Source organism: Phyllopteryx taeniolatus, chromosome 14 (assembly GCF_024500385.1).
Source record: "Phyllopteryx taeniolatus isolate TA_2022b chromosome 14, UOR_Ptae_1.2, whole genome shotgun sequence".
NCBI lineage: Eukaryota > Metazoa > Chordata > Actinopteri > Syngnathiformes > Syngnathidae > Phyllopteryx > Phyllopteryx taeniolatus.
In genome coordinates, this window is record NC_084515.1 from 21849237 (window position 1) to 21875989 (window position 26753).

The following is a 26753-nucleotide window of genomic DNA, read 5'->3' on the forward strand; positions in this document are numbered from 1 at the left end:
GGTAGCGCTCCACATTAATCAGTACCCAAGAAGTAGCTGTCTGTTTTAAGAGGTTGGCGACCCCTAATCAAGATCACATTGTCATCCAGTTGCTTGCAGCAATGGTCCCACTACATTATGCAGCAATGTTTTGGCAGATGTTGTTCATTACTTCAAGTGCCGTTCCCAAATTCACACACCTGCATTTAACTTTCATGAGAAATATGTCGGTTTCATGCACTGACGCACAAGAACAATCTGACTTCTTTACTGTATATTTAAAAAAATATATTTATATGTGGGTGCATGACATGTATTGTCAGACGCAAACAATTGTGGCAGATTTATTTTAAGCATGTTTCATCATGAAACAACATTAAACAAAGTACTTTTGTAACTTTTTTTTTTTTTTACAGAAATGAAAAAGAAAAAGAAAAAGAAAAAAATCACAAGACATTCTTTTAATATGAATAGAAACCAAATTGGGGACAAAAAGCACTTTTAACTAGACATCAACAGATATACGTAACTCCAGTTCAAAGCAAAGATGATATGATTTTTCATGCCAAAATCCTATCATTTTGGAGTGGCTGGTAGAATATCCAATACACTCAACAGTCTGGAGGTTTGCTTGAGGATGGAGCGCCATCTATTGTGAGCACAATTCCAAAGAAGTTCACCTCCATTGTGGTATTTCAAGTCTGTGCCACGCCTTGTGCCACCATTACTCCCATTCGCCTATCAACTGCCGTTTTAGAACAAAACTGTGTGTGACAGCAGCTCAATCCCAAACAGCGGTTGAGAGGCGAGCTAGTCGTAGCCAATGTTCAAAGGATCCGGACAGTGTGTTATTTAGGGGTAAAACACTTCAAGTAAAAACATCACGTCGTGGACGCAATGTTTAGGATGATGACATCACAAAGCTGCAGATTAAAAACAATCAGAAAAAACAAACAAGGACTGCACAAGACGTAACTTGCCATCAGTGTTTCTGCAACGTGATAAACCATTTAAAGGTCCCATATTTTACCAAACCAACTTTTTCTAGTATTTGTGAGTTATAGTAGCTCTATGGTGCCTCAGTAAACATGGGAAATATGAATAAAAAAAATCATCCACGCATTCCTGAGATCCAGATGTTTTTCTGCAGAGAGGCCTGAAATCAGGTTTTTTGAATTTCTCGAGCTTATCTATGTCACTAGCGAAGATCTACGCCTTCCCTTTCTGCTCTCGACCGAGCCAGTGCTGTCAACATAAGTGTGCTCTCACAAGTGGGTCTTCTACATGGAGGCAACCAAATCAGAGGAAAGGGGGCAGTCAGACAAAGCAGATACAAAACTGGGTCAAACAGAAGTAGCCGTCAGAGGGCCTTTTCTAGACACACGTATGACAAAATCCAGGTTTTTTTTTTTTTTTTAATGAAACTGACACTTTTATACTAACTCCATGTTAAGAGAGTCACTCTATGGAGGTCTAAATAGCCAAAATATGGGACCTTTAAGATATTTTGCCAGTGTGTCCGTTGTTAATGGAGGAGGAGACAGTGGGGAAGAGCAACATTCATATTCATGCAAATCCAAGGAGGACAAACTCAATCACTATAGCATGGGAAGTTTAAAAACAATGCAGCACTTCTGATCCTCCAAGACTGAATTAACATAGAAGAGTGTATTCTTTCTAAACCATTCCACCCTGACATATGCACATAAATAGTAAGTATAGTAACTATACACTAACTTAATGTAGGAGTGTGGCTCCCGTGGCAGCCATGTTGGCTCTGCTGTCCTGGTATTGAATTGTGGCTGAGAGAGGCTTGTCCCCTCCTGAGGTCTGTTATGTTTGTCGTCAACTCTTCTCAAGAAAAGCAGGCCTGTCGAAGGATGGCTGTACAAAAGCCTGACCAAATTACCAGTGCGTCAGGCTTTCACTGCTTATCGGGGTCCCAGTTTGGCAGCCTCTCCAGTATGGCGTGATGGTCGACACCTACACTGGCCACTAGTCCTCCTTTGTTGAGAGGATTCCCACTGTAGTCAATGTCCTCTCCCTTAAGAGTTGTCATGTGGCCCCCTAGAAACCATGGTTAAATGTCAGTGTTGTGGTGAAAACTGGAAGACACATAAGAAAGCCACAATGCAATACAATGGAAGCTCTAAAGTAACATGGTCAAACAACTCTGAAAGCGACCCAAAAAAGTAGTCAAATAGCTCTTCTTCTGCTTTTGACTTTCAACCATTATCATGGATGATGTCATTTGGGACTTCATATTACGCTGTGAGTCCCACAGCGTAGCATGATGTCACAGTTAGGGCAGAATATATATATATATATATATATATATATATATATATATATATATATATATATATATATATATATATATATATATATATATATTTTACATTTTACAGTCAATTAACTTTCATGGCGTATCACAACTAAGGTTAAAAGGTTGGAAGCTTAATGCAAATCTGTGACACAAATGACCTTTGCATTACACCATCATTATCCATTAATGAAGACTCTTATTGTTTAAAGTCTTACTTAATATTAACTTAGTTTTATGTCGGTATTACAGTAAATAATACTATTCAAAAATGCCTGTACCGGGAATCAAGGTTTTATGATGGCAAAAATTATACAGCTGAAGCATCTGGAGCGCAACCTGCATTTCTGAATGGAGTGCTTTGGATATTAAGGGTAAAAAAATGTAGTCATTAACTAATTGTATCTGTTTTTGCTGTACACATACAGTGCAATAGAGAATTTGAAAAGGGAGACTGCGAGTTAAGAGATTACCGTGGGCAGACAGTAGTGCTGCACCAGCACAGATGTCCCATTTCTTAATGAAGGTGATGTGGACGTAAACATCTGCTTGGTCGATAGGCTCTTTATCACCTGAAGGCATCTGCAAGAGTGACAGGACTTTATACCCTGAGGGGAGAGAAGAAGACCTTTGTTGCAGTAAGAAAATCAAATCCAACAAAAATTTAAATTATACTTCACGTACCACTGCCCTCTAATATAGTACTTCAGCTGATTCAGCTGCTGATTAGTCAAAAGACTAATTCATGACCCAATGTCACAGTCAACCAGAAAGGCTATGAATACTTATAGACGCGTGATTTCTCAGTTGTTTTTAATATAAATCAGCAATAATGTCAAAAGACATATTTTAATGTTGTCATTATTAACCGTTTTATGTTTTGGAATAAGGCTGTAAAATGTGAAGCTTGTGAAAAACAAGAAAAACAAATGTATCACTGGTAATGCTAACCTAGGTATGAAATAATGTCCAACTCACCTGCCCCTCCTGCTTCGATAATTGTGGTGCCGTTTCCAAAAGCATCATGAATAAAGCTTTTAACTTTCCCAGAGTGGGAACGGGACACAATTACTTTAGGAGGGCTCACACTATAGGACGAGCGGGGACTCATATTGGATCCCTGATTCACAACCGCCCAGGCTGAGAGAGAGATGAGATAGAACAAAAGATTGAGACACTTAAACATCCTTTTTGTCACCAAATATCTAAGCTAATATACAAAGTTGTTTTTTGGATTCGGCAGGAAGGTGGAATAGTGATTAGCGTGTCTGCCTCATGGTTTGCACGTTCTTCCTGTGCTTGGGTTTTCTCCAGATACACCAGTTTCCGCACACATCCCCAAAACATGCTTCTTAGTTCACCTGAAGAATCTGAATTGGCCATAAATTTGAATACAATGTAAGTATTCCCTGCGATTGACTGGCAACCCGAAGTCAGCTGCAATAGACTCTTATTTGCAGCACTACTTTTTACTTTTAGTGGAGTCCGACTATTCGAAAGTAACAGCACTCTGACTTGCGTACAGTTTTTGACTACCCAAAGGTCCTCGGGGTGTGCTTCACCTCCCTTTCAAAGTCAGCTGGGATAGGCTGGATAGTTTACACAAAACACTTACCAGTAAAGCCAGTGAATGGCTGGTGTATGACACCAATGACCGGTTTGCCGGCGACAGCCACGCATACCATCGTCGTCACGTACTTGACCAAGGTCTCTGGAGAGAAGAACAAAAATCAACAAATAAATACAACCGATACAAAAGGGTGAAGAAGATATTAAAAGTGATGCTAGGATATCAGCCAAAACAATAACTACGTTCAAGATAAAGTGAAGAGAGCGAAAGAAGAAACTATATATTTTGTGCAAACTACAACTTTTAAAGATTGACTTAACTATACAGTCCTTTTCAAAATTTTCTCAAGATTAATTAACAAGCATTAGCATGTTAATTAATAGCATGTAGCTCCACTTGAAAAAGTGCATGTTTTTGCACTTTATTTTTGATCATATACTGGTAGTTCATGAATTACAACTCAAACTCAAAGTATCACAGGTTCCCAACCCCCCCAAAAAAATCAGATATGTTCTCTAAAGCAGGGGTTGTCAAACTTTTCTGAAAGAGCTAGAAATGCTGCACACAAGCAGAGATGCAGATTTACTGTACATGTATGTGACACCTCACAATCATATCAGAGCCCAAAACTCAGGTAAGTAGCTACCATACAATAATGTATATAGGTATGACCTTTGAAAAAGTTAACACGACACAATAATTTAAAGCAAATTATTTTGCAGACCCCGCAAGTTACTGCTCGCGGATACCCGGGCTCCGCGGACCCCAGTTTGAGAACCAGTGCTTAAAAACATTGAAGACACGGAAATGTCTACCTGTATATTCCTGCGTGGCATCTAAAGGATCAATCCACACAGTGACGCTGTCAGCAGGAACTTCCTTGTGTCCTTCGATCTTTTCTAGTATGTCTGCTGGAATGTCCCGACTCCATAAGGCAGTCCTGTCCGCCATGTTGTCATGTTCCTCGCTATTCACCTGGGGCGAGGGGGACACACACAAACCAAGTTTACTGTGTCCTGTGAAATGGAGCAACATTCCTATTTTGGTTCCAGTAGTTTAAGTTTATCAATAATCTACATTATTACAGTTATTTTTGATTCTTTATACTATCCATAAGAGTTGTTCATCAAAACAATAAAAGGGGAGGTCAAATGAAACTGTGAACTGAATTTTGAATAACAGAATCATATGAGGGGGGAAACATACATTTGGCCCAAATAGAAAAACTCAAGTACTGTTTACTAACACACAATTTCAACATGATCCCCAAAAGGTGTGACCTTTGTTCTGTGGACAAAATAAAATTCTGCCGCAGCAGACTAAGTATGATGGGAAAAAAAAAAAATACAAATCATTCATAATTCATTATACAATTTGTCAACTTAAATAAAATTTTAACTCTGTAGCAGCTGCAGAGCAACAGAACTGCAAACCTTTTTTTCTTGGTCGTGACAATTTTATTCACAGACAATCTGCGTTAATCATAAAACACATACAATATAGAAAGAAAAAAAAAAAAGAAGAGAGTCACATCCGGAGGGAGACTGACACAGAAGGGAACATATTGGGGAAAATGTACTTTTTAAATTGTTTGTATAAATAGTTGGGTCTCGGGAGAACTGGGAGTTGAAATTACATTTAAAATAAAAGCATATTACTGTATGTTCCCTTTGATGTAATCCTGACTATGATGTAATGTGCGGAATGCAAGGCTTGTGGCTGCTTACGGTGATCTCTGGGAAAGTGTTCCTAAAAAGGTTGTACATTTTTCTATGTGACAGCAGGTCACCCATGGTCAGAGGCTCATTGGCTCCCTCCTTTGTCTTCCCCTTTGACTTCTCCTTCAGACTGTTTTCGTCACGCACCTTCTTCACCTAAGAAAGAGAACAATACTGCCCATCATTTTTACCACTGTCAAAACCAACGGGTTGGCGGTACTGATGCTTGTTTGCTGAAAGAAAGAAAAAAATAACGAAAGAAGGGAAGACAGACACACACACTTTCCAAAAAATAGAATATCATGGGAAATTTTTTTTATTTCCATAATTCCACTCAAAAAGTTAAACTTCCATAGATTATTGATTGAGGGTCCACAATTTAAACAATTTAAAGTATTTGTTTATTTTTACATAAGTTGGGCTTTAGCTCATAAAACCCACAAATTCGGGAATTCAAAAATTAGAATACTGTGATTTTACTTTTATTTTTACCATTTACTTTTCAGTTTTTGTAGAAAAAAAAGAAAGAAATAAGGGTCACCTTAAGTCAATCAAAATATGGTACTTTCAAAACAATATGTTCATCTTTAATACTTGGTTGGGAATCCCTTTGCTTGAATCACTGCCTCGTTGCGCCGTGGCATTGAAGCAATCAGCGTGTTGCATTGCCAGGGAGTTATGGAACCAAATGCTCTCCAGCAAACTTCAGACGGGCCTGGACATGTACTGGGTTCAGCAGGGGGACACGTCCGGCACTGCAGGATTTGAGTCCCTGGCGGCGTAGTGTGTTACTGATTGTAGCCTTTGTTACTTTGGTCCCAGCTTTCTGCAGGTCGTTCACTAGGTCCCCCCCTGTGGTTCTGCCCACCATTCCTGTGCTCATTTTGACCCCACGGGGTGAGATCTTGCGTAGAGCCCCAGATCGAGGGAGATTATCAGTGGTCTTGTATGTCTTCCATTTTCTAATAATTGTGGGAACCCACAGTTGATTTCTTCACAACGAGCTGCTTACCTATTGCAGATTCAGTCTTCCCAGTCTGGCGCAGGTCTACAATTTTGTTTCTGGTGTCCTTTGACAGCTCTTTGGTCTTGGCCATAGTTTGGAATGTGACTGTTTGAGATTGTGGACAGGTGTCTTTTACACTGATAAAAAGTTCAAACAGGTGCCATTAATACAGGTAACGAGTGGAGGACAGAGGAGCCTCTTCAAGAAGAAGTTACAGGTCTGTGAGAACCAGAAATCTTGCTTGTTTGTTGGTGACAAAATACTTTCCACCATAATTTGCTAATAAATTATTTAAAAATCAGACAATGTGATTTTCTGGATTTGTTTTCCTCTCATTTTTTCTCTCATAGGTGAGGTATACCTACGATGCAAATTACAGGCCTCTCTCATCCTTTTAAGTGGGAGAACTTGCACAATTGGTGGCCGCCTAAATACTTTTTATCAAGAGGAAAATGAGGGACACCAGACCCAAAAACAAAGAAGAAATCTGGGCTTCCATAACTCCCAGGCAATGCCACACGCTGACTACCTCAATGCCACGGCACATCGAGGCAGTCATTCTAGCAAAGGGATTCCCAACCTAGTATTGAAGATGAACATATCATTTTGAAAGTAACATATTTTGATTGATTTAATGTGACCCTCATTATTTTTTCCTACAAAAAGTGAACGGTGATTTCTTCAGAGTATTCACATTTTTGGAATTCCTGTTTACGTGGGTTTCAGGAGCTGGAGCTCCAAATTACGTAAAAATAAACACATAAATACTCGAAATTGTTTAAATTGTAGGCCCCGAATCTATAATTATGAAAGTTTAACTTAAATAAACATTTCCATGATATTCTAATTTTCATCGCGGACGCACACACCCACACACATTTATTTATTTCTTAACCTCTTTGCCTCCAAGAGCTGCAGCCTCCACCGATACCGCCAAAAGTTCTCTGAGATTTACATTCCTCCTCTGGCTGCAAAGACAAATTAACAAATAAAAATTCAATCATCTCCGCTGCACAAAAGCTGCTGGAACTAGATTGAGAAAGCACTGTATTTCATAACACCATGAACTGCTATGAGCTATTCGTGTACGTTTTACGTAATTGTCACAGTAAATTCATGACAAACAAAGGGTAATGTGTACTTGGGAGTGGAACTGACATCCTGGAAGAGATGCACCCTTTATGCACTAGCAGGTCTATTTTCAAAATCTATTCTCTGACAGACAGGTATCTAGTGTAGGATCTCAGGACTGGAGTGATGTGGTCCATTGTCTTGGTTTTCAGCGGCGTTTTGAATTAGCTGCAGATTTTGAGGGATTTTATTTTTTTTGTCAACCCTGTAAAGATTGTGTTACAATAATCAAGCCTAAAGACAAATGCATGGGCAAGTTTTGCCAGATCCTGTTGAGACATTAACCTTTTTAATGGTAGATGATTTTTTTTAAACGACAGTAAGCTGATTTTGTAATTGTCTTAATATGCCTCCCAAGATTGCATAACTACACCAAGTCATCCATCCACAGTTACTTGTATTACACCGGTGGATAAGAGACTCACCTGAAAGCAGCCAGTCGGCTGGAGATGACCCCGGCGTAAAGGTGATATAAGATGCCGAGTGCTAGAAGGCAGAATACGGCCACACCGAAAGGGGACAGGCGGATACCCATTGGAGCCATAACTGCCAATATCCGTGGTCTTCACTTGGTGATCGGCGAAAACTTGGCAGCCCAATTCATGCGTTCAGCGTTCACACGCTGCGTGACGTGGCTGTCGTCACCTATGCAGAACCTTTAAATGGCCAACAACGGCTTCTACACGAACGGGCTAAAATGGAGTGATACACATGCCAGTCGCCATATAGTTGAACATTTCCAATACACTGTCAATTCAGGGATGTCAAAATAGACGAGGGCTTATTTTATTTAAAGGTTCGGTCGTTCAGCGCTAAACCGACTAAATTATACTAACTTCCGACCGTGTCTTTCGATAGAATCGATTTCCCTTTCATTGCACCTTTTTCTGACTGCGAAAGCCGAAGAAGCTAGCCATGGTTTCTCGAGTGCCGAATGTAGACCTGAACAATCCTGTCTCTGTTCACTCAACTCATGTTCTCAACGAACACTAGGGTCAGCTGCGCACATCTCTTCCGGGTTCATTGATGTCGTCATCACTGTGAGACAAGTGTAGTAGAAACAACAAACCGCATACTTTATATATTTAAAAAAAAACTTTAAAGTATTCGTACTAGCTTTAAATTAATACTCCAATATTGAGCTAATTAATTTCAAGTGCCACATTTAATGCCAGAGTGAAAAGAAAATATCGCACTAATGTTCTAATCCATTTTTTTCTCACGCTGTTCAGTATTTACAATCACAGTGTTCCACATGAAATAACATTCTCAAATGCATACAGTGCTTAATACATTAACAAAACCAGAATAAAAAAATATAAGAGACTATCAAGCATCATTAGCCAGATGTTTTCCCATTTCGAACAGGAATGAGGAATTTGAAACTGGATTCATCTTTGTGTACCCAAAGTCAAGACTCTGGGCCTTCTCTTTCCAAGAGCCAAGGACCGCCTGTGGAGAGCTTCAAAAAGAACTGGAATTAGCAGGTACTGTTGTCACAAAGAAAACGGTGAGTAACGCACTCCGCCGCCACGGCCTGCATCCACGCTCACCACGCAAGACCCCATTGCTGAAAAGAAAAGGCCTGTCAAAGCTCATTTAAAGTTTGCTGAACAACATTTGGACAAGCATGTTAAATACTGGGAGAATATAGTCAGGTCGGATGAGAGCAAAATTGAACTGTTTGGGATGCCATAATGCACACCACGTTTGGGGGAGAAATGGCACTGCACATCACCCTAAAAACACCATACCAACAGTGAAGTTCGGAGGTGGGAACATGATGGTGTGGAGCTGCTTCTCAACAAATGGTACTGGTAAACCACATTATTGAAGGAAGGATGAATGGGCAAATATACAGAGACATTTTTGACAAAAATCTGCTGCCATCTACAAGGATGATGAAAATGAAAGGAGGCTGGACATTTCAGCAGGATAATGATCCAAAACATACTGCCGAGGAAACTCTCAATGAAAAACAATAAAGCTGCTAGGATGGCCCAGCCTATCATCTGACTTGAATCCAATCGAAAATCTATGGAAAGAACTGAAACTTAAGTTCCATAAAAGAAACACACGGAACCTTCAAGATTTGAAGACTGCTTGTGTGGAGGAATGGGTCAAAATCACACCACAGCAATGCATGTGACTAGTTTCTCCATACATGAGGCATCTTGAAGCTGTCATTGCAAACAAAACCTTTTGTACAAAGTATTAAATAAATACCATATGACGTGTTCAATACTTTTCCCCTGTGTCATTTCACATTAGTACACAAAACTTAATTTCTGATCTTATTTGTTCTACTTTCTTTGTATGTGTGGATTACTTGGGTTGTTCCCAACATCTGGTGAAATGTTCATGTCAATAGCACCTTTGGAAATATATTTAGTGAGAAAAATGGTGACGTTCAGACACTTATTTCAGCTGCTGTACATATAATTGCACCTGCATTTCTTTATATTAACTATATTATTATTATAATAATATTATATTAACTAACTTAATTTTAAATCATAAGTCATGGAAAATAGTGACAAGCAAATATAAATACCAGTAATGTTTAATTTATGTTACCGGATTTGGTAAAATCAATAAATACAAAGTTTGTAATAGCGGGAAAAAAAAAATAAAATCAAGAAAATTGCAATTTTTAGAGCCTACAGATTTTCTAACAAAATAAAAACAACAAATCCATTTACAAAGAAACAAGTAGACACTTTATCTGCTTTAGTGGCCCACAAAAGAATATGTGGCGAGCCCGATCTGGCCCTTGGGCCTCGAGTTTGAGACAAGGTGTATTTAATTACATTTGTTAAGCATTGTACATGCATACAGTATATCTTGCCATCTATGGTTGGTGACTATTTTTAGTGTCTAATGTTCACATTGCCTTGAAAAGCAATTTATTTAATCTCAAATGATTGCAGTTATTGAAGCTTTAAAAAAAGCTCATTTGAATGGTCATGACCAATAATGTACGATGCCATTTTCTATAAATCCGTGTTCTTTTCATTCCACAATTTGTTTTGTGTAGTTCAGCATGAACAGTGTCAGGATGAGACCATGATTTCTTCTTTGTGCCCCTCTGTTAACGTGATAAAAAAGGGTGCAGAAGGCCGCTTCCTCTTGAGTGTCATTCTATGTTCCTTTTATATCTCCACACTTCTCATCTTGTCCTCCTCCCGTCTCTTCTGGCCACTTGACTGTAACATGGTAGGACTTTAGTTCCTCCTCTGAAACAAAGTCTGGGGCGTGACTCATAAGGTCATGACCACGGAATGACTTGGGGAAGGCTATGACATCACGTATGCTGGAAGCACCCACCATGATGGAAACCAGCCGATCCAAACCTAAAATAAAAGTATTGTATTTTTTAGTTGCATTTCAGTTGTTTTCCCCCTTCCTCCTTATTATGTGGAAATGCATGTGGATTTCATTCATCGACATGTATTTGATTGATTTTAATGAGTACACACAAAACTGAGGTGGTGTTGGTCAAAAAGGTATTTACGATACTCTTTAGTTTTTCCCAACATTTCTTATTTTGTTAGCAGTAATGTTAACAGATTGCACATACATTACATTTATATACTTCTGTACTACAATACAAATCATATATTAATCAGATTAGTTAACAGGTATTCGGTAATCAATTATTGAAGAAGAAGGATTAAATGTTAGTTTTCTTTGACAGCTCCACATTGCCAATAGAATATTTTTCTTCAACTATGCTTTAATATTGCATTTATATTTCTACATATTTTAATTTTATAAAACGAATTAAAGTCACGTTCCTTCTCCAGTTTCATCCACTAAACAAGTCAAGGCAAAAAAAAAAAAAAGCAAATAAAACTGCATTGAAGTACGGTTTTTATTTTTTTACTTTGTAAACACACGGTTGCATGGAATCTTACCAAGCGCAATACCACCATGTGGTGGCGCGCCGCAGTCCAGAGCCTCCAGCAGGTGAGAAAGAACAGTGGGATCCTCCTGAGAAGAAAAATGTCACACCCAGTGTCAACTGAGTTTTTCTCCTCACCAAGTGTCTTCTCATCAGTTTGCACATGTTCCCAATTATACAACACACAACAAGCAATAGACATTTCCCAGAAGAGTAAAAAGAGTTCTACAAGAAAACTGGATATATTTCACATTGAACAAGTGGGAAAAAGCCCAACAAATTGTTGTGATTGTGTTACTGCTGCTTCTGCAAGAAAACAAGAGCAAGTTTTCCATATCAGCTGAATATGCGTGGGTGATTCCAAGTTCTTCACCTTGAGGATATTCTTTAAAACATGAAGTTGCTCTGAAGCCTTGTGGATACGGATTGAACCTCCTCCAATCTCACATCCGTTCAACACGAGATCATAGTGCTGACCACGAACCTGAAATGACAAAAAAAAAAAAAAAAAGAAAGTGTACACACATCCCATACAAAAACATATTTTGTTCATCATCCACATGTTAATTCAAAGACAATAGTATCAGTAACATACTTTTTCTGGCTCTGTGTATAGTAACTGTGTGTCCTCTGGCACCGGAGCAGTAAATGGATGATGAGCTGACTCAAGCTGCTTTGGCTCGTCCTCTTTAGGCAAGAAGAGAGGGAAATCCACCACCCACAGAAAATGGAAGGCCGAAGAGTCACGGACTGTCATGCCATGACACTCCAGGAGCTCTGCACACTGCAAACGAAGTTTACCTAGCATTGGGCGCTAAGTGCAAAACATACATTATGGTTAAGAACAGAGGCTCTATACAGCAATAATACTTTTTATAGATTAACCTTTCCAGGGCTACTCAAGAATTGTTTCATGTGGCGTGCATTTCATACCAGAATGTCATAGGGACCAGCAGCAATCAGTAGCAGGTCTCCTGGTTTGGCTCCAGTCTTCTCCACTAAAGCATCAGCGGTAGAGGCCGACAACAGCTTCTTCAGCGGAGACTTCAGCGTTCCGTCTGCTCTGACCAGTACCAAACTCATCTCCTTGAGAGAAGGGAATTTAAACTCATCATGGACGTAATATTGTAATATTAACAAAACGCCACATCCACATGGAACAGTCGCCCAACCTCACTGCTTTCTACTGTTCAGGTACTAAGGGCATGTTGCATGCTATTATGCGCTGTTCCAGCTATCTACGAGTTACAGCTAATGGAGCTAAATACGATGCCGAGCTGCGGAGGTGAATGTGTCAAAGCAGCATAAGTCAACTAATCATCGCCTCCAGAGTTCCAAAAAAGCGACACTACTAACAAGTATCGTTATCACAAGTGGAGAATGAAGAGTAAGACAAGGATGCCATGCTAAGCGCCAAGCTATCGTGAAATTAAGTCACAAAACACCAAAATAAGTGATTGGGTGGTACAGTACGCTTGTCACAGAGGTCTGGCTGGAAATGCGTTTTTGTGCAGAGTAATCAACTTTGAAGAGCAAAATAACAGGAAAATTAAGTAATTGCATTAGAGACACAGGGAATGATATGTATGTGTACGCATATACATTTATTTTAAATGTGTGTGCTTGTTTTCATGTGCTTGACTGAATCAAAATGAATGAGGAAAAAAATGAACTTAAATGAGTTTGGCAAATGGCTGCAATGTAACAAAGAGTAAAAAATGTAAGGGGGTCTGAATACTTTCCGTAGCCACTGTATGTGACTTACTGCTAAAAAGCAAAGAAAAGTGCAAGCAGCCAGTCATCCTCTTACCTGGTTAAAATGGGTCTGAGATGATTGTTTCAGTCCTTCTAAATCTTTTCCAGTCAACAGTTTCTGAAATTAATTTGAAAAAAGCATGAAAAAGGCAAAGACAACAACAAAAGAAAGGGATGACTTTCTCCCAAAAGAAAAAAGATTTGCTCTTACAGCTCCACTGGGGACACAGATGGCCAAAACAGAGCTACCTGGTCGGCTAACAGCTGATTTGAAGAAATCAATGTCTGTGGACAGGAAAACCTCTCTGAGGTCCATCAGCTAAACACAAACGAAATGATAGAGATTCAACATAAGCTAGTTGTGCAGCAGGAATATGATCGTAAAGAATTTTGGAACGTTTCATTGGACAAACACAGTGCAGCCCTTATTGTGTGCACTGTGGACATTCTCTGCAAAGTCAGGACAGGTGTCTTACTGTCTGATGACTTGATGATATTCCACTAAACATAAATATGCAACACAAAGTAGGTGATTTCCAAAATCCATGTTGAGAAATTCACATGTAAGCACAGCACATCTTCATGACGAACAGTGCAAGGCACACGTTAATAATAATTGAGCTTTCTGACAAGCATGTGGATATGCAGTTAACCTCATAATTATTCATTGCATTTTTTTGTCAAAATATATTGGTATGAGTGAATAATTTTGGGCTTAAATGTACAGTATTTCCCGTGTTCAGTGGTTTGATCATTTTAGCAAAAGTGAAGTGTTCAGATTCATTCACACATTTATGGAGCCAATTTTAAAGCCAAAAAGGAAATCTGGACAAAACCAAACACTATTATGATGAGTGTAATTATCAAAACGCTCAAATGTCTACAGTTAATTGACTGACTACAAGCAGTTCAAAAGATTTGACAAATTCAACAAATTCATTATTGGTTTGTGTTTTAATCCTGTCATCTTGGGAGACTAAAATGCCCACCTTCATGGCGATTCTGGTATCAGGTTTGTCCACCCCATAGTCCCTCATGGCCTCTTCGTATGTCATGATATGGAAAGGAACTGTGAGGGGGCCTTTCTCTGCAGGCCAGGAGTATTGCAACAAACCCTCCACGAGGGACATGATGCCTGCCTGGTCCACAAAAGACATTTCTATGTCGACCTGTAGGGCCACATTCACAATAAGGCTGAGGAAAACCCACTCAATATATTGTTTGCAGCCATGGAAATCATAACATACCTAGTAGGCGAGACATTACCTGGGTGAACTCGGGCTGCCGATCTGGTTTGGAGCCTTCATCTCGATAGCACCGAGCAACCTGGAAGTACCTGCAACAGTGATGAATGAAACCACATCAGTCAATGTGAAGTGAAACATAACACGTTAGATTCAAATGTCAGATTTACTGTATCTCAGCCTCATCAGTACATATTATCCAAAGTGACTGGTCTAGTTTTAAATGAGCCGTATTGTGCACCCCTCGCCGCTCCCCCACCCACACACACAATTTAAAACAGTCACCTGGTGTCACACACGCCTGACTTTTATCAAAATACCCGAGGATTGCGACACAGCCGATACTTTACACACTCTACATTTTCTCTTGCTGAAATTAGCCTGTTTTGTAAGGGGGGTCCCGTCTCATGCAAGTGACTGCTGAGCCAATGGCAGCTACGGATTTTGCTACAACGGTGACTAAAGGCCGAGCTACGAGTGGCTGTACTTTGAGCACCGATTCTAAAAAAGTGACAGCAAAATGCTAAAAGTCACACAAGCCCCCACAAACATATTTTCTCTTCATTTAAGTGAGACATTGTAAGTTTTCCCACTCATTACTTAATAAATGCTGGGAAAGCGGACCATGAAAACAATCTCTGCAGCCAAATGAACACACAAGTCGAGTTACTCCATTGTCCCACCTGTCAATACCAGCCACCATGAGAAGCTGCTTGAACTGCTGAGGACTCTGAGGGAGGGAATAGAAACGACCTGGGTCTCTGGATGGAACCACAAACTCTTTGGCCCCCTGATAGCAGCAGAAACAGCGGTGTTAGACAAGCATTCAGATTTGTAAGATTACAAGTCGAGCAAAGCTGCAGACCGCATTTGGGCATTGTGTAAGGGAATCAGCATCTGTGAAGTCTCAATGACAACAGATGTTTTTGCTTAGAAAGGATGATTCTACTCTTCACCTAAACAGCTTGAGCCAGATACACTGGCTGCCTGTCAAGCTTGCCTAATGGGAGTTTATGCGAATGGTCAATTACAGATCAAGCTTAGTCATCAAATTCACTTGGTTTGTCAGGTTCTGGGATGTATAACTCGTCATTTCTATAAAGTCGTTCAAATCATTTGCAAAGTCACTGTGATCTTTGGCTCCATAATAAACAAATGCGCTCTCTTCATTGAACAGAAAAGCACAAATAATAAAATAGCAAATTGTAGCAAAGCCATCATGCAAATAAGCCAAAGTCGGCACACCACACAAGCAGTCTGTGATTTTATTTGAAATGTTTCACTGGTGCCGCACGGAGCTGTAGTGGCTAGTACACGTGAGGTAGATGAAAATGTATTGATGTGAAAACTCTTTTTTCACTCGACAGAAATATGAAGGCCTTGCCCTCACTATTCCTATATGGAGGAGAGCGTAGTTCATGCCTGTTTACACAAATGATACTTACCCCTGGTGTTCTTTTAAACAATGTTGGAGTTTCTACATCAACAAAACCTACAAAGTGGAAGAAATACAAACAAAAAGAGAATGTAAACTCTGAATTGGGACATGAAAATACAGGCACAGTCACTGCTGGCGTTGGGGAACAATCGCCTGACTTCGGGACAGGCAGCGCGGGTACAGTTCCCACTCAGTGAGGCTGTGAATGGTTGTCTGTCTTTATATGTGCCCTGTCATTGACTGGCCACCGATCCAGGGTGCAGTCCGCCTTACACCTGACGTCAGCTGGGATGGGAGCCCACTACTGGCTAAGCAGAATATAAAATGGATAGATGAAAAGAAAATGGCAGTCACTTTCCATACCATGCGTATTACAGAGATATTCTCTCATCTTCATCACGAGTCTGGACCTCAGTCGGAGATTTTTCTGTAAACGAGAAGATCTCAGGTCCAGGTAGCGAAACTGCATGCGTAAAGACTCGGATTTCTGGGTACAAAAAATGTATTGCAATGATTTACATGAACATCATTAACGTCATTGGCAGTGTAAGGCGAAATGTGTAACCGCTTACTTTAACAAAGTCTTTAATTTCAAATGGCAACTTCCGGCACACATTGAAAACTTCCACATTCTCAGCAAGGACTTCAATGTCTCCTGTTGGCATCCCCTGTTATAAACACATGATCACTAGAGCATTTCTACAAACAATTACAATTAAACAGCACAAATTAAATTACCTGTGACACATGGCTGTCATATGAATTACTGAATTATTATTTTGAGTTTGAGGGGGGCGGGGGGGGGGGCGGCTGTCGCTCATCTGTAAGGACTTGCAACTAGTGGTTGGAGAGATGCTAGCTTTGCACCCTGACTACTGCCGAAGTGCCCTTGAGCACCTAGCGAGCCTCCACGAAACTCAACTCAGGAGAACGGTCAGTGTTTGCACACATCACTCGGACATCTCTCCTTGCATGCTTGCTTCAGTGTAATGTGCATCAAAAAAACACGGCGCAGTGTAAAATTACCTTTGAGGGATCATAATGACAGCATGATTTTAAAAAATAAAATAAAAAATGCAGATTGTTGACTACAGTGTATTTAACACACCTTGTTTTCCTGTCCCGCTGGCCGTTGCCTAACTGTCCCAGTAACTTTGATGACAGACTCAGCGGTCAGATTGCACAGTACTTCTTTAAGACGGCGTGCAGACTTGCAAACAACAGAGAAGACCTTAGTTTAACATTAACAATTTGAGTCTAGATTTGTTTCTTTAAGTGCTTGACATAGCGAGAATCCAAAGCCCATCGCCATACAATGAAGACAATACCAAATCCGATCATGTGGAACGCTTACTTCCTGCTGAGGTATAAGTACTTGAGTTAGGCCGCTAAAGTCTCGTAGAATGACAAACAGGTCTTGCCTGTTTAAGAAACAAAAAACATATTTCCACACTCATGCGCCTTCTTTGATGTGCTAGTTGTAATGCTATTTTCAGAAATGAGCCATTTGTGATGGCTTCAGTGTTTTGTTGTTTTAAGTAAAGCACCTCAGGTACTGGAGCCATCCACACAATGTGACCTTCTCTCCAACATGCTCACATCGCAGTTGTCCACATGTGTGACTCCGAAAAGACAAGGAGCTGCTCCCTGAGGACAAAAACAAGTCATGGTGACGCAATTGACATTCTCATTTATAAGAATTACTACTACTGAAAATGATTGAATGTAAGGACAGTACTATATAAAAGTCCTTGGCCGATCACTATGTTGTCGTTGCAAAGCTATCATGTCCTCCAACACTATCTCGTTATTTCTTTTGACTCATTAAAAGAAGACGCACAAGACATTTATAAAGGTGGGACAAACATTTGCTGTTTTGATGCACTGCAGCTAAACCTGATGCGCTGTATCAGACCCGAACACAAAAATTTGCATGCGAGTACCACTAATAGAAGAGTCGGACAAATGGGAATTGTCAGGGCAGCTCAGGTGTCTGACTTGAGGTCTCCGAATGAGGCGTCCTTGACTTGAAGTCGAGGTTAAGTGCCGAGAACAAACTCTGCGAGCTCCAAGTGCAAAGAGTGTTCTGAGCACCATGTATCTGCATGTTGTCGCCATTATGGAGCTATCTGTCCACTAAGGTCATTTGCTGCGAGGGATGAGCCTCGTTCCTGGAACGGATCGTTTCCTTGGTGAAGTCCTGCAGCAAAAACGAGCATACCTGCTCAGAAGGGGTTGTACAAACTGTTTGCTATCACATTATTAGCCATTTCTGATTGAGTCCTCTTTTTTACTTTATTTTATAAGGTAAAAGGCGACCTGTGTACGGAATGAACACCGGTCGGTTTCAGCCAGCCATTACTTCCTGTCTTATACCGGATCGGTCGTTGTCACGGCATTACCTTAGCGAAGCTAAATTCAATAGCCCAAGTTTCATTTAAAAAAAAAAGATTATTATTATTTTAGCCACGCTTTTTAAGTGCTCCCGTCAAATACTGTACTATCCTTCGAAAGCGCCATAACGTTGCGCAGAGTTGTGGATCCCCATCCGACCAAATATGGTTTCGTCCAATGTCTTCTTCGCTGGAGTGTATTCGCAATGACAGTCTACAGCGCCACCAACTGGTAACGGATGGTTTGACATGCAGCCGCCGGAACGTACATTTAAAGAGATTAATTGGCATTAAACAACATTGGTTGGTTGATACAGATAATATAGTTAACAGGAGGCTTTTGCTTTGTCAAATTCGGTTCGTGGCATAATAGATAAAGTGTACAGTTTTGTCCATAGGGTGGCGCTACTATGTACATGAATGACTCAAATATCAAGAGAAGAAGAAGAAAACCGTACAGTCAGTTAATAACAACAGTTAATAGAGAAGTAGGTTACTACTCATTTTTGGCAGTAGTTGGAGTAGCGCGGTGCAGTATGTCGGGTCTTAAACTGATGAGGGCAATCCGAGTAAAGGAGTTCGGAGCTCCGTCCGTCCTCAAACTTTGCGACGATGTGAAAGTTCCACAGCCCGGAAGCGGACAGGTGAGTCTGCAGAGCAGGCACAGCAGAGGGAAAATTGTTTTACAGCAGCACAAGGATAAAGATTGTAAAATAATAATAATATTTTTTTTAAACATATTGTACCTGTATGTATGAGCCCAAGTCATAAATCCATGTATTTTTTTTTAGACAGTCATGGCATGATCATAACAAGGCAGACAGATTAAGAAAAAAAGGTTTGAGTCACAAGTGTATATAATTGACTAATAATCATTGAATGAATATATTGAAAGTGTATACAGCAAAAGAAAAAGAAATCTTCTGTTGAGTACTTACCAAGCAACGAGATTTGAAATCTTAATTGTAATCTAAAAAAATAAGCATCAATTTATCTTTATCTCTACCTTTCATAGAAAAGAACATCACATTGAACTAGTGTATATAAAAAACTGAGCAATGTTGCTGTCTAGGTGCTGGGTAAATACTTAATAATGATTTTGAATAAGTTAATTTGCTGTTCAGTGCAGAACACCTTAATAGCTTTTTTCATTTTATTTCTTTCTTTATTTCTTTGGGGCAGCAGAGCAATGGTTTTTGGTAACAAAAAAATCACTTCCTTTACATGCTCGTGTGCTTGCATGTGCTTTGGCGTAGGTGCTAATCCGTGTCCATGCCTGCGGCGTGAACCCCGTGGAAACATACATCCGAGCCGGGACGTACGGCCGGAAGCCGTCGCTCCCGTACACGCCTGGCACTGATGCAGCTGGCGTGGTGGAATGTGTCGGCGAGGGCGTCGCAGCAGTCAAGGTTGAAAGCACATTAGTCATCCACGTCGGCGTGAGCGGGCGTTCGTCTAGCCGTTCGTGTCTTTGCGCAGGACGCTCAGCGCATTTTGGACTGCTGTTGACAATCCAAATGTGGAAGGTCTAAAAGTGATGGATGGATAAGTAGCAGTAAAAATTACGGCTGGACAAGGCTCCAACTTTGATTAGATTTTTTTTGAATTGCATAAAGGTACCTGGAAGATGCGATCAAGAAGTTTGATTCATAAGTGAAGTCAGGGCTGGCACACCCATAGGGCAGGGTTAGCAAATGCTACGGGTGCTGTGGCCTCAATGGGGCACCAAAAATTGGGGGAACATTTAAAAGGCTTTTTTTTTTTACATCTTCAATATATGTTGAGAAAGGCGGGGTACACCCTGAACAGGTCGCCAGCCAATCGCAGAGCACATATACACAAACAACTGTTCGCACTCACTTTTGCAGATGCCAGAGCACTTTAAGCACCTCATTGCTAGACACACATGTAAAGAATTAAACGTCTTTCTCAGCTGTCAAACTGCTGAATGCTAAAAGAAAATGTTTCTTGGTCATTGACTAAAATCTCTTTCAAGTGGGGAAGCTGCACCTATTTGCAATAACTCGACCTTTAACTTTTAACATGAAAACCGTAGACAACATAGATTCCAATTTCAAGAAATGCCCAATTCATATTGTTACTTATGATAATAACAAATACTCCCTCCTGGCTGATTGGCATACTGCTCGCTCTCTGTTGGGGTAGGGCTGAATTTATTGAACACGAGCTTCAACAATCAAACGTTAAGTGTTTGATCGTACCTTCATTTTGAAATGTGCGCTACAGTACTGAGACGGAAGCCGGAGCAACATTCCAGTCGCTATTGACTGCATACATCATCGACCACATGGAACAGACTTCGTCGTCATTAAAGTCAACCTGATTTATGTTGCGGTCGCCATTTGTAGCTCTTCACATGTTTGCGCAGGACACTTTTGTTGAGTTCAGTCTCTTTTTGCTCAAAGACAAATATGGCTGCAACCACTTTCGACTGATTGTTGACAGTCCAAATGTCCAAGGTCTAAAAGCGATGGATTAGTGAGGGCTGGATTAGTCGCAATGGAAATTACGGCGCAGCCAGGTCACAACCTTGTTCCGTATTACATAAAAGGAACCGCAAGATGCAAGCAAGTAGCGAAGTTTGAATCAGAAGGAAAGTCCTGTGAACATTCGGCTAAACTCAAAATGAAACATTTTCAAAAGCAAATTCAGTGAAATTTGAAAGTGACACCTCACCACAGATTCACAGCGCTATTAAATGTGAAGTCTGTGTCATTTCATGTGTTCCTGTGTGGTTGCTTTCCAGGCAGGGGATCGCGTTTTTACCACATCCACTCAGTCCGGAGGTTATGCAGAATTTGCTGTAACCACAGAAGAAAGCGTCCACAAACTGCCCGACACTTTAGACTTCAGCCAGGGGGCGGCCATCGGCATCCCGTACTTCACGGCCTACAGAGCTCTCGTTCACAAGTAAGACACAACGGCAACATTGAAGCTGCAGATCTCAATATCTTTCCAGCAAAAAAAAAGGAGTTCTATTGCAGTAATTCACAACAGACGTTATCTGAAGGCACAAGGAAGCAATGTGTAAAATATTCAAACTACAACCCTCCCAACTTCATTAGATTTGGGGTTGTATTACCTGTAACAAAAAGAATGCTCCGGTGACTAATTACTACGACGAAAATAATTCTACATAGCTGTATTTGTACTTGTCATGTGTTCGTGTGAAATTTCTCCAGGTATTCTGACTTCCTCCCACATTTCGAAAAAACACGCATTTTAGATTATTCGAAGACTCTAAATTGTCTATTTGTGCACGCCGATTGGCCAGCACGCAGTCCAGGCTGCACCCCGCCACTGGCCCAAAGTCAGCTAGGGTGGGTTTCGTTTTATCTGCTACCCCTAATAGGTGGATTATTACTTGCATCGAAATTGACAAATTCAATGTTTTTTGTGTTGAAGGGCCCATGTAAAGCCTGGAGAGACTGTTCTTATCCATGGAGCCAGTGGAGGGGTAAGAGTGATGTATTATATATATATATATATATATATATATGTATATATATATGTATATATATGTTTTTTTTTTGTTTTTTTTAATAAAAAAATTTCATTTTGTGTGCATTAGGTTGGTCTGGCAGCATGTCAGCTCTCCCGCATGTTGGGCCTCAAGGTGCTGGGGACCGCCGGGACCAAAGAGGGAATGGAGCTTGCGGCCAAAAATGGAGCTCACATGGCATTCAATCACAGGGAGGAGGACTATACTGGCAAAATAATGGTGTCATTTCATAACCTTAACTTTATCTTACACTCGCTTTGCACTCTGACACCTGTTTCTAATATTATGACTCTGTAGTCAAATGAGAAACAGACGGCAGCATGATGCGGAGGTTTCACACAAAACTACTACACTATATTGTTAAAAGCACAACTTTTGATACAGATCTTCCGTTGGATTGTGGGCTTTGTATTTTAAGAGCGTGTTATATTGTTGCAGGAAGCCACAGGAGGCCAGGGAGTTGATGTGATTGTGGAGATGTTGTCTAACGTCAACCTCAACAAAGATCTCCAAATGATGGCATTTGGAGGACGTGTTGCGGTCAGTATGATCTAGGATTTACACGGGCAGGATTTCTGAGGCCTATCACCTATCAGCGAGTTTAAAAAAAAACGATAACCGATCGCAAGATGGAGCAATGTGTCTATTTAAATGACTTGTTCATTTACTGGATATACTTGTGTCCCGGATATGAGTTTCTTCACAAGTATTCTTTCTCTAGTCCAGTGATTCCCAACCATTGTGCCTTGGCACGTCAGGCTGCCATGAGCAATCTTCATGTGTGCCGTGGGAAATTCTCAAATTTTACAAACTGCTCCAAAAATGATTCCTTTAAAAGAAATAATGTATCTTTGTTCCTCTATTTATACCAGTGAGGCATAGTGACACACAGAACAAATGAATGCGCTTCTATTAGATGGCAGGAAGTACATACAGTAATAACTGGGTAGCTACTTTTTGGGAAATTTTTGTTTGTTGGTGTGCCGTGAGATTTTCCATTTGTAAAATATGTGCCGACTGGTTAGCTCATCTGCCTCACAGTTCTGAGGACCGAGGTTCAAATCCCGGGCCCCGCCTGTTTGGAATTTGGATGTTCTCCTCGTGCCTGCGTGGGTTTTCTCCAGCACTCCGGTGGTTTCCTCCCCCATCCCCAAAATATGCGCGGTTGGTTAACTGAAGACTCTAAATTGCCCGTAGGTGTGAATATGAGTGCAAATGGTTGTTTGTTTCTATGTCCCTTGCGATTGGCTGGCGACCGGTTCAGGGTGTTCACGGTGGTATCGCAATACAGGATTTTATTGCTGTAGTCTGACATAGTGCAATCGTGAAAGACCAAATTTGTCTTGTAGTCTGATCCGGCCGGGCATTACGTGTTAGTTAATTTTTTCTATATAACTTTATTGGTTGTCAGATATGTACAGTACTACGTCAAAAGAGACGCAACAAGGCGAAAAATAAACTAGCTTTTGGATTCAAATATACTGTGCACGATGCTGACGCGGAGTAAATGTCTTTTGCGGAGCTGATCAATGAGGTCATTGATCGAATCGGCGAATTGATGACATTAAAGCCGATCGGCATAATATGCTCATTATCGGCCATAACCGATCAGGCCAATCAGATCGGTGTAAAGTCTAGTATTATCGGTCATCACAGTAGTAGCCGTAGCTCACAAAAGAGTTGTTCCTATGTCTTGCTTTATGTACAGTTGTTTTCCCATTCAGCAACATGTATGAACATGTTCTCTTTTCTTTAGGTTGTAGGCTCCAGAGGCTCCATAGAATTGAACCCCAGAGACACGATGGCCAAAGAGACCAGCATCATAGGAGTTGCCCTCTTCGCTGCCACACCGGTAAACGAATATCAGATCTAACCTCAACACCGAAAGGTTTAAAACAGAAAATAGCAAAAAGGGACTAAAAGAAACACATATAGCATGCCACTGTGACATATTTACTGTATAAGATTTTAAGTTAAAGCATATTGTCCAATGTTTTTTTCTTTTTTCTTTTTAATTCCAGTTCTCTTCGAACAGCAAGCTACTCAATTGCATAGACGAGAACTGGTTTAATAATTGATTCATTCTAAAAACCACTTCCATCAACTAAAATGCAACCAAATGTTACCTTTCTCGCAGGCAGACCAATGTACACTATCCATCCATCCATTTTCTGAGCCGCTTCTCCTCACTAGGGTCGCGGGCGTGCTGGAGCCTATCCCAGCTGTCATCGGGCAGGAGGCGGGGTACACCCTGAACTGGTTGCCAGCCAATCACAGGGCACATAGAAACAAACAACCATTCGCGGTCACAGTCATGCCTACGGGCAATTTAGAGTCTCCAATTAATGCATGTTTTTGGGATGTGGGAGGAAACTGGAGTGCCCGGAGAAAACCCACGCAGGCACGGGGAGAACATGCAAACTCCACACAGGCAGGGCCGGGGATTGAACCCGGGTCCTCAGAACTGTGAGGCTGACGCTCTAACCAGTCGGCCACCGTGCCGCGCAATGTACACTAGTTGAAAATATTTTTTTAAACTGTTTTTTACAGCTAACATTACACATTTGCTTTGACGTTTGTTGTTGGGCTGAATTCATGGCACATCTTGAAAGCCCCAGGGCCAGATCAATTGCTACCTAGACTATATCGTTAGCTACCGAGTATACCTGAGTCAGGTATACGTATTCTCATATCGTTGTTGTCAAGTGTAAGTGCAGTGGTGCAGTTTTCACTGAATTTTTATTAGCCACAGTAAATTCCTGATTAGCAAGGGGCGCAATTACTTTTCCACAGGGAGCCAGGTAGCTTTGCATTTTTATTTTCCCTCATAAATAAAATCTTAACTGCATTTTCTGTTTATTTGGCTTATCTTTGTCTGATATTTACATCATTTGTTTGATGATCTTAAACAAAGTGGAGCAACGTTGCAAAAAAAAAAAAAAAAAGAATTTCAGAAGGGGACAAATAATTTTTCAAGCACTGTACAAGGATACAAAATGCATCTCCTTCAAACCATTTTCTTCCACTCGGGTACGAGCTTCACGAGACTTAATTATTGAATAGTCCGCTGAGTAGAATTTTGTCGTCACTCAGGCGGAGAGGAAGGAGTGTGCAGCCCTGCTCGTTGCCGGGATGGAAGCCGGTTGGCTGCGTCCAATTGTCGGTGACCGGTATCAACTGGACAAGGCCGCTCAGGCCCACCAGGACATAATCGAATCTCGGGGGGCCACTGGAAAGATTGTGCTGACCATGTGATCATGTAACCGAACTATAGGGACGGGTTGCAATGGAAAAACAAATCAAGAAGTATTGTGCTATTTACACGCAAATCCAATTGAACTGGTCGTTGGACAGCATGTTAAGACTGTCCCCTACTTCCAAGGGGAGTTGATTGATGATGATGATGATGATGATTGTTTTAATCAGTGCCTAAAATTGCGCTAATATCCTTTTACGATCATTCTGTTCATGTTTTCAATACATCTTAGTAGCAAAAAATGGTTAGCTTTGCTTTTGTGACTGCGTCGGTCGGACATTACATCCTCTCTTCTCGGGTGGCAGCTGATGCTACTGAGCGTGCGCCACAGTGGCTTCGGTAACCTAGGTTACATACTCTGTACACAGCACAATATACACGGAGATGAGGCCCACTCTTCCTTCCTGATCCTTAGTGACAGATATCCTAGTTATTTATTACAGGTGTTTGTAGAACATAATCACCAGGGATACGCGGTCCGATCACCAGGTGAGTTTACTTCTTTGCTCACCCAAGTGGTTCTGTTTGTTTTAGGACAGGTCTTTTGTGTTAAGGGAATAAAAGATAGCAGCCACATTTCACAGATATACCATTCATCATATTAAAGTTCCTTTCCCCAGATGCTGCTACATATTCTTTAAAATAACTCAATCTTGACCTAATGGCCTGAAACAAAATGGCAAATTAAAAATGAAACCGGTTTTCAGTTGTAGATGATATACATACAAATATTTTGCCTTGAAACATTATGGGGCACTAATGGCACAGAAGCATCCAGTCCATAAAGGTTGAATAAATAATATCGAGATGAACAATGCAGACTGTTCGACACATTTACACATCGTTGCTGGATGCATAGAAGTTACTTTGAAACGGTTCCATTCATTTCCACCCAGCGCAGATTGCTAACAGATCTGTGCTGGGTGGGTCCTCCTCTATCGTGTTTCTGTTTTTATTGAGAATGAATGTCTTAATCAAGAAATTCGAACATACTCAGATGTTTCTTTGTTTTTTAGCATTCAGTTCACCAACCAAATTCTGTAACTGTGAAAAGCAAAATCATATAATTTAATTGGAGTGGAAAATGGTTGGTTTAGATATCCTGATATAGTACGGTACCACGTTAGTGTTTATTTTGCCCCCATAATGCCTGTGACTTCAATATCACAATTTCCTTTTGATTTTTATTGTTTGACATTTCTTTTCAGTCTCAAGCAAGTGTTTTTATTTTTGTTTTTGCTTTTATGTGAAAATGTAAAAAAAACAACATCCTGTGCTTAAAAAAAAGCTGTTGTTAATCTTCTCTAATTAACAAATCCATGACTCATTTGTTAATTAGAGAAGATTAGGTCACAAGCCCAGAAAACAGTCTTGATATGTCTGAATGTCTGTCAAATCAGTGAGCATCCTATGGGGATGACCTCAAACTCCCTCACATAAAAGTTCAGTTATATTAGCTTAACATCAGGGTCAAAACATAAGGTTTTGGTGAATAAAATCACTCATTAGTGTC

At 40.5% G+C, this 26753-nt stretch overlaps 3 protein-coding genes across 6 annotated transcripts; 1 reads left to right on the forward strand and 2 right to left on the reverse strand.

Moving 5' to 3' along the window:
* Window positions 1–309: 309 nt before the first annotated feature.
* On the reverse strand, window positions 310–8408 carry bpnt2 (3'(2'), 5'-bisphosphate nucleotidase 2). Its single transcript, XM_061798165.1, has 8 exons — window positions 8153–8408; window positions 7492–7564; window positions 5600–5746; window positions 4688–4847; window positions 3918–4013; window positions 3281–3442; window positions 2776–2910; window positions 310–2046 (listed from the first exon to the last, which is right to left on the reverse strand). Exons 1-8 carry the CDS (start codon window positions 8269–8271, stop codon window positions 1904–1906), a joined length of 1035 nt encoding a protein of 344 aa, XP_061654149.1. The 5' UTR covers window positions 8272–8408; the 3' UTR covers window positions 310–1903.
* Window positions 8409–8873: 465 nt separating this feature from the next.
* dars2 (aspartyl-tRNA synthetase 2, mitochondrial) lies at window positions 8874–18902 on the reverse strand. Of its 4 annotated transcripts, XM_061797070.1 has the most exons (18): window positions 18388–18902; window positions 18012–18268; window positions 17616–17715; window positions 17423–17489; window positions 17177–17278; window positions 16641–16736; window positions 16432–16555; window positions 16076–16122; window positions 15314–15420; window positions 14653–14722; window positions 14376–14555; window positions 13598–13705; window positions 13442–13504; window positions 12565–12717; window positions 12227–12445; window positions 12005–12115; window positions 11645–11720; window positions 8874–11080 (listed from the first exon to the last, which is right to left on the reverse strand). In XM_061797070.1, the coding sequence occupies exons 2-18, from the start codon at window positions 18184–18186 to the stop codon at window positions 10869–10871; spliced, it is 2010 nt and encodes a 669-aa protein (XP_061653054.1). In that variant the 5' UTR covers window positions 18187–18268; window positions 18388–18902; the 3' UTR covers window positions 8874–10868. The 4 variants fall into 4 exon arrangements, with proteins under 4 accessions (XP_061653054.1, XP_061653055.1, XP_061653056.1 ...); XM_061797071.1 differs by having other exon boundaries at window positions 12565–12714; window positions 18012–18902; XM_061797072.1 differs by having other exon boundaries at window positions 12227–12415; window positions 18012–18902.
* Window positions 18898–26608, forward strand: cryz (crystallin, zeta (quinone reductase)). The gene is made up of 8 exons (XM_061797073.1): window positions 18898–19105; window positions 19718–19870; window positions 21229–21392; window positions 21888–21939; window positions 22054–22203; window positions 22423–22524; window positions 23741–23836; window positions 25078–26608. The coding sequence occupies exons 1-8, from the start codon at window positions 18998–19000 to the stop codon at window positions 25237–25239; spliced, it is 987 nt and encodes a 328-aa protein (XP_061653057.1). The 5' UTR covers window positions 18898–18997; the 3' UTR covers window positions 25240–26608.
* Window positions 26609–26753: the final 145 nt, after the last annotated feature.